Genomic DNA, 12,349 nt, shown 5'->3' with positions numbered 1-12,349 from the left:
TATATCATTATGTAGAACAACTCAAGTATCACGTGTACTTTTAACACACACAAAAAAATGGAAATAAATTTACGTGCGTGATGTAGTGGACCAATCTATGTAGAGTAATAATGAAGGAACAAAACTAGTAGACTTTGTAGGCATTTTTTTATAATTAAAACTACAAAGCAAAAAGTTTGTAGAACCTTAATATAATATTGCAATCCTAAAACCTAACCTAAGTCATGTTTGGCCACATTTAAGGCGAAAATACCGGAAAGGAGCTTGTATGATAATTAACGTATATTGAATAATTTCTTGAAATGTAGTCTTATAATTAATAATTATTTTTTGTTAATATCGTAACTAATATTATTTGTTTATTTGAATTTATAGTAATTTAAGAATATTACAATCAATTATATATATATATATATATATATACTAATCAATAAATATAAATTTTGTTTTTCAACTTATTCTCGACTAAAAAAGTATACTTTTTTGTTGATTAAAGTTGTTAAACAAGATGAGAATCATTCTTAATTAAAAAATAACTCAAATTAAAAAATGTATAATGTTCTTTCAATTGAAGTTAACCACTGTCAAATTGCACAGAATCATGTGACTGGTTATTGAGGTTAATTAAATTAATATATTCACATATTGATTTAATGTGTAAGATTTTAATATTGGAAGAGAGATCCAGAAGCGAAGAATTAAATGACCTTAACCTACAATTTTTTTTCTTCTTAAGTTACATTATATTGTTGTTGTTTTTTTAATATATATATTTGTGTCTTTTCAAAGCTTTGATATCTTTTTATTGTTGTATTTTCTTTCACATATTTGCAACTATTTCTGTCATGACAAATTTTTAAATTTTGTTTAATGCTTAATAATAAGTATTTAAAACAAATTTTCTTTCACATATTTGCAACTATTTCTGTCATGACAAATTTTTAAATTTTGTTTAATGCTTAATAATAAGTATTTAAAACAAATTTTCTTTCACATATTTGCAACTATTTCTCTCATGACAAATTTTTAAATTTTGTTTAATGCTTAATAATAAGTATTTAAAACAAATTTTCTTTCACATATTTGCAACTATTTCTCTCATGACAAATTTTTAAATTTTGTTTAATGCTTAATAATAAGTATTTAAAACAAATTTTCTTTCACATATTTGCAACTATTTCTCTCATGACAAATTTTTAAATTTTGTTTAATGCTTAATAATAAGTATTTAAAACAAATTTTCTTTCACATATTTGCAACTATTTCTCTCATGACAAATTTTTAAATTTTGTTTAATGCTTAATAATAAGTATTTAAAACAAATTTTCTTTCACATATTTGCAACTATTTCTCTCATGACAAATTTTTAAATTTTGTTTAATGCTTAATAATAAGTATTTAAAACAAATTTTCTTTCACATATTTGCAACTATTTCTCTCATGACAAATTTTTAAATTTTGTTTAATGCTTAATAATAAGTATTTAAAACAAATTTTCTTTCACATATTTGCAACTATTTCTCTCATGACAAATTTTTAAATTTTGTTTAATGCTTAATAATAAGTATTTAAAACAAATTTTCTTTCACATATTTGCAACTATTTCTCTCATGACAAATTTTTAAATTTTATTTAATGCTTAATAATAAGTATTTAAAACAGTCATAATAAGCTATTTATGAAATTTGTTTAACTTCCATATTCAATAAAAGTAGTTAAGTATTTAATAAGATTTTTTTATGAGAAAATTAGTTGTTTTATATTTTTTATTTTTTTAAAAATTAAATATATTTTTCATCCCAAATTATTATAAAAAATTGTATTTCTCCCTTAAACTAAATCATAAAGTATATTTAGGGTTTGTAGTGAATTCAATGTAAAACATCTTTCTAAACAAACAACATGTAAAATATTTTGCCTAGGATGAACTGAGTTTTACATGACTAAAATTAACCTCCACATGTTGTTTGTTCATAAGAATATTTTATATAATTTTCATAAAGTACATTAATGAAATATTCTAATATTTAATTTAAGAACTAAACATAATTTTTAAAAATATTGTGGAGATGAAAAATATATTTAACCCCCCTCCTTTTTTTTTAATTATGAGGTCTCTTTGTCCCTTCTTTAGCATAATATCATTTTTTTGATTATTTTGTTGTTATTATTATACTAATTAATTTAAAATATTATTAGTCAACATTAAATATTTTATTTGCAATCAAAACTTGAATTTGTATTAATATTATATATAAAAATAATTTACACAGCATCAAAATTAGTTATTAAAATATTTTTTACATTTTTTTAAAATTTAAAGTTCTAAATATATCATTGTAATATTTTTTTACTAATTTAATTATCTTTAAAATAATTTCATGTAAACTATATGAATAGTGATTTTTTCAAAAGTTTATAAAAATATATATTTTTATTTGGAAACAATGCAATTGTTTTCAAACGAAGTAAAATTTTATTTTTTAACAAACAAATTTATCTTAAAATACAAGTCGAGGTAAAAATAAAATGAAATGGAAACTGATAAATAACTTTTACTTTTGAACTCTTATGTTCAACATTAATATTTAAATTAATTGTAAAAAAATTGTTCTATCAAACACAATTTCTTGATTTCTTTTTAATAAATTTTTTTGTATGTGATGAAACACTCTTATGGAATTTCTGATACTTGATCAAGGTTAATCTTAATATAAAAATCAGCAAACTAAAATATTGAGATGTGACTAATTTTAATATACATACTTGGACAAGAATAAAGAAGAAAGTGACTTTATTCGAAAGGCAAGGAAGAGACATGAGATTAAAAAAAATGGCAAAGAGTTAAAGTAATAAATATTCAATGATAGAAAATTTCATTTTGGAATTTATCAGAGGAAAAACATATCTGGCAGAAAATGGGGGAATATTGAAGTGTTCAAAGGAATCATATTTCAAACTAAATATTTGGAAATGAACACGTGCCATATATATACTTCAAAATTATTATTAACATTCTAAATATAGACAGACAAGTCCAGAGAGTGTAGGGCTAAGTTTTGTAGCACAATATGATATGGTTGCTAAGCATATATTAAAGCAGAAAGTACATTAAAATTATAACGAGGATCATATTATAATGATACCAACACATTATCATTGATGTGTGTTTTATAGTTAGTGCTAGAAAAAGAGAGGTCCAAAACATACAGCTACACAAATACATGTGTTGAATATAATTATTATTATGTAGTTTGATGCAAGAAAAGTGGAATATGCTGTGTAAAGATATACATTTTCCTCCATACTTCTCACCAACACATAATGCAGTTCTAAGTTTCTCTTCTTAAATATCAAACGTACAAATTAATTACAATGTTGATGGCCATATTTTATATTTTATCTTTAGTTTTCTAAGTTTTGACAATCTGTGAGATGTATCTGACAAGGTTGTCGGATATATGAACACCTTTCTTCACTGTAGCACGTGTAGTTATTTGTTGATTCTGTCTGAAAGCCTTTTTTTTTCTTCTGCTAAACCTAATAAGAGAGAAAAAAGAGAGAGAAGAAAACAGTATTAATGCCTCTCAAAAGTTGTCATAGTTCATAAAAGTAGATATGCATAATCTGTAGATATATATTAATGAAAATATCTCATCAATTTATATGTAGGGAGAGATTTTTTGCCCTGTAAGAGAATCTATCAGTTGAACTTTTAATTTCATCTTTTCATTTAGATATACTATATAGATATAAACGAGTATTAAATAATGATGATTCAATACCATACATTATATATATATAGAAATACCTCAGTAATGTATTAAATATTATAAGCTCTATTCACGGGAAGGGACATTAGAACCTGATGAAGTGGCCATTTATAGAATAAAAAAAGGTGGCAAATTGCAATAAACCGACAATGGGCAAAGTGACCTGAAATGAGAGTACTAAATAATTAGAAAGAGAGCAACGAGTGGTGTGATGGCAGTGTGGTATGTCATATCATCTTTCTCCAAAACTTGACAAAAATTGTGAGAATCTATTGGATTTTGAAGATTAAAGAATTGAAAAACAAACAAAGAAATGAAACGAGAAGCACAAAATGATCTTTAACAACCCCACAATTACACACAAAAAGCCTTTGATCATGATATTCATCGTGTGCTTCCAATAGAATATGCCTCTCTCACTCTTTCAAGTCATGACAGAGATGCACATGGAGTTGTGTTCACACTCTTCACTCCTCACACTTATATATATAAGTAGGCTTTGGAAACCAAAATCATCTCATTGTGATGTGCCCCCACAACACACAATTTCTCGCTCACTCTTTCTTTGTTTTCCCATATCTGACAACCTAACAAGGTTTTCACACAGCTGAAGGAATCTTTATATATATATATGCTAAATGGGTTCTCCAAGAATGGATGAAACTGAGACACAAAAGGAGACACAAAAGGTAGAGATGAGAAGAAAAGGGAGAGCTTCCATAGCCATCATTTTGAGATATGCTGATTGGATTGATGTTGTGCTCATGCTAATGGGTGCTTTGGGAGCAATTGGAGATGGCATGTCCACAAATATTTTGTTGCTGTTTGCAAGCCGTATCATGAACAGCCTAGGTTACAGTAATAACCAACAAAGTACTAAGACATACATGGCTGAGGTTGAAAAGGTAAGTTAACGTTGACTCATATTCCTTAAATTCTTGTTTCACTTTTCTGCACACTGGGTTCTAATAAGCAACTGATGTTTCTCTCTCTTCTTTCATTTTTGTCTTTTGATTGTCATTTACAGTGCAGCTTATATTTTGTCTACTTGGGATTAGCAGTGATGGTGGTGGCCTTCATGGGTAATTCAAATTCAAACCTTCTTTTTCATATACTTGCTTTGCTTTTTGAGGACAAAGGTGTGAACACTGTAATAACTAATGTGCAACATTTAGCTATAGCTAGCATCTAACTGTAGTAGCCACTACTCAGTAGTGCAACAAGGTTCGAGGCAACCTCAATTTTCACATGTTTAATTTGGCAGACATGTTTGGTCATTATTGTATTATGAAACCCTAAAAAGTAGACTTTCACTCTCAGAAATTGGAACTACACCAACCCACTAAATATATATATACCAATCAAGTAGAATCTTCTTAAAGTTTTGATCTAGAAAAAGAAGCCAAAGCATATATGGATGAATAGGAACTTCTGAATTAATCAATAATTGATGCTTAACTGCAGAAGGGTATTGCTGGAGCAAAACAAGTGAGAGACAGGTCCTAAGAATTCGTTACAAGTACTTGGAAGCTGTCCTAAGACAAGAAGTAGGGTTTTTCGATTCCCAAGAAGCAACTACTTCTGAAATCATTAACAGCATATCAAAAGACACTTCTCTCATCCAAGAAGTTCTGAGTGAAAAGGTCATTTTCTTCTCCTAGTTTAGGCAACATCAAATGTTTTGTACCAAGAAAATCTTTGTAATTTTATGTTATCTTTTGGTTTTTGGTTTCTCAGGTGCCCCTATTTTTGATGCACTCATCATCATTCATATCTGGGGTTGCGTTTGCCACATATTTTTCTTGGAGGTTGGCCTTGGTAGCATTTCCAACGCTGCTTCTTCTCATCATCCCTGGCATGATTTATGGAAAGTATCTTATCTATTTGTCAAAGTCCTCTGTGAAAGAATACGGCAAAGCAAACAGCATTGTAGAACAGGCACTTAGCTCGGTGAAAACAGTGTATTCATTCACTGCAGAGAAGAGAATCACTGAGAGATATTCAGACATATTGTGTAGAACTTCAAGGCTTGGAATCAAGCAAGGAATAGCAAAGGGTCTTGCAGTAGGAAGCACAGGTCTCTCTTTTGCAATATGGGCATTCATTGCTTGGTATGGAAGCCGTTTGGTCATGTACAAAGGTGAAAGTGGTGGAAGGATCTATGCATCAGGCATTTCCTTCATAATGTGTGGACTGTAAGTAACTATCTCTCTCTCTTTAAGCTTTTGTTGTAATTAGTAAGAACATTAAAAATGATAGATTCTTATAATTTCTGATACTAAATTTAAGGTTTGATCAAATATATTAAAGAAAGACATGACAAAGATTTAACCCATGATACATGAATCCACCAAGATCAGCACAAAAGGTTTAACCAGCAACTAAATTCAAAAGGTCTATTCATCATCACCAATCACATGTTTCATTCATGCATGAAATTTGATTCATTTTTGTGGCTGATGCAAAGTATATTAAAGTAGCAGATCGATGAATCTTAACAATCAATTAAAAATTGGGATAGCCCAGAAAGTTCAATCAATCTAAAGTTAAGAATACATTTATAAATCTTGCAAATGATCTAGTTGTCATGGCCAAACATTATCATATAGTTCTCTTTAGAAAAAGGGAATTGAAAACAATATTAGTTTAATTCTGTATAACTATAGCCTTTCTGTATGATAAGATTGGAATCAAATCGGTTCAGAAAAGGTTTATCTTTAGTAATAATGCGCCAAATATTTTAGTATCTTACAAAATGATATTTAATTTGAGGACATAGTAGTGGCAATCTTCAGTAAAAAGGAGTAGGCATTGGAAAGAAGTGGTTATTTCTTTCCAATTAAGTATGACATTCAAAAGCTCTTTCTTTCAAAAGTGACCTCCTAAAGCATTAGATGAAAAAGCAAAGAGAAGAAAAACATATGGGTCATCAAACAGTTTTAGTAACAGTATGATTGATTCACTATTGAAAGAATTTTTTTTTATCTTTCCATGTTGTGAATCCATAAAGTACCAAAGTGATTTTTTACTAGATTTCAAAGATACTACTAAAAGTTGATTTTCAGTTCAACTGTTACAATAATTACTTCTGCTTGAACTTGATTAATAATTATTAAAGTATCTTGTCTGTAATACATAAGCAAAAATGTTTAATTAATCTCGACACTTAATATATAACTTCAAATGACAAGAAAGAAAAATATTTGATATCATTCAAGCTTAACAACTTCTAATTAATAAACAAGAATCAAGACAAAGATCATTGTAGGAAGTATATTTATTGAATAAAGAGTTTGTGATATTAGTTACTTAGTAATTAAGAATGAAGAATTCTGCAAAATTAGGAGGAGATTTTCCCTACAAGGCCATAAGCTGTTAAGCTCTATAAATAAATGAATTCAAGGAGCATATATATAGAACTCTTAAGTTTCTTTTACCAATTCTATATTTGAATGAAGTTCTGGCAAATCTTGCATTGCTTTTAACATTTTCCAAATTTTGATCAAGACCATTGATTTGAATTTTATTATTGGTATTGTATTACATATTCTATCTCTTTTGTTTTCCCCCCAACAGATAGATATCTTGAAAAGAAAAATAAATAAAATGTCAAAGTAGATATTGAAAATTTTTGAGAAAAATTTAAGAAAGAGTTTAAGTCTTATATTAAATTTAAATATAAATGATCAAATTAATATAAGAAAAAAAGTCACATAAACTCAATGTCTCAGCCCACGATAATAGTGGAGTGGATTTTGAGTCTAATTGAATCTCATAAAATCGGCTTGTAAGGTGAAACTTATACTCATTTATATATTATAAATTAGTCTTATCTCTGGTGGTCGACATGCGATTTTCAACGACTTCCAACAAAAACTATATAAGAAAAATGACCTAGAAATAATTACGTGTTTTTTTTCTTCTTTGCTGATTCTTGGAATGCATGATAAAATGTAGATCTCTGGGAGTGGTGCTTCCTGATTTGAAGTACTTCACAGAAGCATCTGTTGCAGCATCAAGAATATTTGACATGATTGATCGAATACCATTAATTGATGGTGAAGACACAAAAGGGCTTGTGTTAGATCACATGAGTGGGAAGCTAGAGTTTGAGCATGTGAAATTCACATACCCTTCTCGTCCAGATATGGTTGTGCTGAGTGATTTCAATCTGCAAGTTGAAGCAGGGAAAGCGGTTGCTCTAGTTGGTGCAAGTGGAAGTGGGAAGTCCACAGCAATAGCATTGATGCAGAGATTTTATGATGCAGATGAAGGTGTTGTGAGGGTTGACGGTGTAGACATAAAAAGCCTTCAATTGAAATGGATAAGAGGGAAAATGGGGCTTGTGAGTCAAGAACATGCAATGTTTGGAACTTCCATAAAGGAGAATATCATGTTTGGGAAAACAGATGCTACCATGGATGAAATAGTAGCAGCAGCCTCAGCAGCCAATGCTCATAACTTCATAAGGCAGCTTCCTGAAGGTTATGAAACTAAGGTGAATCACTTTATTCAAACAATAACACTCTTTCAATCAACTTTGTTTGCACAAAAGTACTTACAAAAAGAGAAAAAGATTCAATTAGTTAAAATCAATGTATACACACTTTAGTTTAAAACAAATAAATGAAAAGAAGTTCAAAGTTCACTTGCAACTAGGGAAACAAATTTGGTTTATGTATACTTATGAAATTCTCTTTTTGTTGTTTGGTTGAATTTATTAGTAAATATTAATAAAATAAAATAAAAATAGTAATGAAACTTCTTAGATAGAAATGATTTGTATAGAAAATTGAATGGATAATGATTAATTTATAGAAGAAGTTTACTTTATTTAATTCATTTTTTATTTTCTTCTCCTATTTATCCAAAGGCTTAATTAAGGATTTAAGTATTTTTTATTGAGTTTTTATTAAAAAAAATGTTATATTAAGTGTTCAAAATGTTGTTTATTTTTATCTAAATACCTTGCTGCTTAGCAAAAATAAAAGGAAAAAGTACTTCAAAGATAAAAGATATTTTAAACACTCGATAAAATAAAAATAATTTTTAAACATAAACCCAATTGAATAAGATAAACAAATTTATGAAATAGATAAATCTTAGTTAAACTTCTTCCAAAAAAAAAGGTATTGATTATCTCTTTATTTGTCAATACTATTAAGCATGTGTTTGGAAGAAAATAAATTATGATTATTAGAAGCTTTCTATGAAGGATACAAGCTCTAGTTTACAATTTTAGCACCACCATAGATGCTTAATCTACACATAAAAGTTTGATTCTACATTTTATATTATTAGAAAAATGCAGCTACTACTACTACTACTAACCTGATCAATTGTAAAGCAGATTGGAGAAAGAGGAGCACTTCTTTCAGGAGGACAAAAGCAGCGATTAGCCATTGCAAGAGCCATCATAAAGAATCCTGTAATTCTCCTACTTGATGAAGCAACCAGTGCTCTTGACTCTGAATCAGAATTACTGGTTCAGAATGCCCTCGATCAGGCCTCCATGGGAAGGACTACATTGGTAAGTTATTCTATACATTAAATTACTTAGTTCACTAATTAATTTAAGAGTGTTTGTATTAGTATAATTATCACAATGAAACAAGTGATGAATAACACGAACTGAACTTGATCAGGTTGTTGCACACAAGCTATCAACTATTCGAAATGCAGACCTGATAGCAGTTGTCAGTGGTGGTCGAATCATTGAAACCGGCACACACAATGAACTCATGAACAGACAAAATGGCCACTATGCAAACCTGGCAAAGTTACAGACACAATTGAGCATGGATGAGCAAGATCAAAATTCAGAACTAGGTGCTCTTTCAGCAGCAAGAAGCAGTGCAGGTAGACCAAGCACAGCAAGGTCGAGTCCTGCCATATTTCCAAAGTCACCATTGCCTGATGAAGCCAGCAACCCATCTCCAGTTTCTCACCCTCCACCATCTTTCACCAGACTTCTCTTTCTGAATGCTCCTGAATGGAAGCAAGGTCTAATTGGGACTCTCTCAGCCATAGCCTTTGGCTCCGTTCAACCACTCTATGCTTTAACCATAGGGGGTATGATTTCTGCCTTTTTTGCCAAAAGCCATCTGGAAATGATGCACAGAATCAGGACTTATTCTTTGATTTTCTGTTCCCTTTCCCTTGCCTCTATCACTCTCAATCTCTTGCAACACTACAATTTTGCTTATATGGGAGCCATGTTAACCAAAAGGATAAGACTGCGCATGCTGGAGAATATCTTAACCTTTGAAACTGCTTGGTTTGATGAGGAACAAAACTCCAGTGGAGCATTATGCTCAAGGTTAAGCTATGAGGCTTCCATGGTGAAGTCCCTTGTGGCAGACAGACTCTCTTTAATAGTCCAAACCACTTCTGCTGTCACCATTGCAATGATCATAGGGCTTGCCGTGGCTTGGAAGCTAGCTCTTGTTATGATAGCAGTGCAGCCACTCACAATTCTTTGCTTTTATACAAGAAAAGTGTTGCTCTCCACACTCTCAACAAAATTTGTTAAGGCACAGAATCAGAGTACACAGATTGCCGTGGAGGCAGTTTATAATCACAGAATTGTGACTTCTTTTGGGAGCATTACAAAAGTTCTACGGCTATTTGATGAGGCGCAAGAGGCTCCAAGGAAGGAGGCAAGGAAGAAGGCTTGGCTGGCTGGCATAGGAATGGGTTCTGCTCAGTGCCTGACGTTCATGTCATGGGCTTTGGATTTCTGGTATGGTGGTACTTTGGTGGAAAAGAGAGAAATATCAGCTGGGGATGTGTTCAAAACATTTTTTGTGTTGGTGAGCACTGGCAAGGTCATAGCTGATGCTGGAAGCATGACTTCTGACCTTGCCAAGAGTTCAACAGCAGTGGCATCTGTGTTTGAAATTCTTGACCGAAAATCACTAATTCCCAAGGTATGTTAGCTCTGTATATTATTTATTAATTTGAACCCATTTACACAAGGACTTATTAAGGATCTTTAGAACTAGAATCTTATAGAAAATTTGGAAAATTAGTAAAAGGGAGGACATTATTTTTGAAACATTGACATCTCAGGCTATAGAATTCCAATTGGGGTGATTCAAAAACAAAATGAAAGTTCACTTTTTGAATTTTAATTTAGGCTCAAGAATCACATAATGTGGACATGTAGAATGAAAGTTACAACGATGAGATAAAATATAGTAACAAAATTGTACTTTAGTCTTCCTTTGGGTCATAACGCAATAGATTTATGAGTTTTATTTTTTTATACTGTATTTAATTTTGTTATTTCTATTCAACGTGAGACTTGCGCACTGGCGTGGCATAGTCACAGGCACAGTTATGCTTCCCTATCATTGATATATGTCACAACTTTTACTGATGAAATCGTGTTATTTTTAGGCTGGGGATAACACTAGTGGCATTAAGTTGGAAAAGATGAGTGGTAAGATAGAGTTAAAGAATGTAGATTTTGCCTATCCAAGCAGGGCAGGGACACCAATTTTGCGCAAGTTTTGCTTGGAGGTGAAGCCAGGAAAAAGTGTTGGGCTTGTCGGAAAAAGTGGATGTGGAAAATCAACAGTGATAGGCTTGATCCAAAGATTCTATGATGTTGAGAGAGGTTCAGTTAAAGTGGATAACGTAGACATAAGAGAATTAGACATTCACTGGTACAGACAGCACACAGCACTAGTGAGCCAAGAACCTGTCATATATTCCGGCAGCATACGTGAGAACATTTTGTTTGGGAAGCAAGATGCAACTGAGAATGAAGTAGTTGAAGCTGCAAGAGCTGCAAATGCTCATGAGTTCATATCGTAAGTTTTCTCTCTACATGTACGCTCTCTTGTTTTAACCATAAACTGTCACATTTATTTCGGAGAAGTTAATGTAGAATAAAATTTGACAAAGCTGCTTCATGGTTAGTCTTTTAAGAATGTTGTCAATGTTTAATTCTTGATCTATACAACCAAAAAGGACTATTCTTTTACAAGCAAAGATCATCACGTGTTCAATATCTTTGAAAAACCTTAAATGGGTTTATAAAGATTATCTTTCAAGTTACAACCACTTTATAAACTCTTTCAACTAGCTTTTGGAACTATTTGATGAGTAAAGAAGTGAATTTTTCATTTGGGTATGGTGTAGATCACTGAAAGATGGATATGAAACTGAATGTGGAGAAAGGGGAGTGCAGCTATCAGGAGGGCAAAAGCAGAGAATAGCAATTGCAAGAGCCATAATTAGGAACCCAAAGATACTACTTTTGGATGAGGCAACAAGTGCATTGGATGTGCAATCAGAACAAGTTGTGCAGGAAGCACTTGATAGGACTATGGTAGGAAGAACCACCATTGTTGTGGCACATAGGCTTAACACTATCAAAGAGCTTGATTCGATTGCTTATGTGTGTGAGGGCAAGGTCCTCGAGCAAGGAACCTATGCTCAACTTAGGCACAAGAGAGGTGCCTTCTTCAACCTTGCCAGCCATCAAATCCAAACTTAGCTACCATGATTGTATAATTTTCATGTACAAACTTCAGTTCATCAAGAAATCTATAGGTCTTTTATTTATA

At 31.2% G+C, this 12,349-nt stretch overlaps 1 protein-coding gene across 1 annotated transcript; it reads left to right on the top strand.

The window, feature by feature from the left end:
* Nucleotides 1–4,282: 4,282 nt before the first annotated feature.
* LOC108343963 (putative ABC transporter B family member 8) lies at nt 4,283–12,349 on the top strand. The gene is made up of 9 exons (XM_017582424.2): nt 4,283–4,678; nt 4,801–4,855; nt 5,238–5,416; nt 5,511–5,968; nt 7,731–8,271; nt 9,124–9,303; nt 9,419–10,702; nt 11,175–11,590; nt 11,922–12,349. The coding sequence occupies exons 1-9, from the start codon at nt 4,412–4,414 to the stop codon at nt 12,277–12,279; spliced, it is 3,738 nt and encodes a 1,245-aa protein (XP_017437913.1). The 5' UTR covers nt 4,283–4,411; the 3' UTR covers nt 12,280–12,349.

The sequence above is a fragment of the Vigna angularis genome, chromosome 8 (genome assembly GCF_016808095.1).
Source record: "Vigna angularis cultivar LongXiaoDou No.4 chromosome 8, ASM1680809v1, whole genome shotgun sequence".
Taxonomy (NCBI): Eukaryota; Viridiplantae; Streptophyta; class Magnoliopsida; order Fabales; family Fabaceae; genus Vigna; species Vigna angularis.
This window is presented reverse-complemented; position numbering and strand designations above follow the sequence as displayed.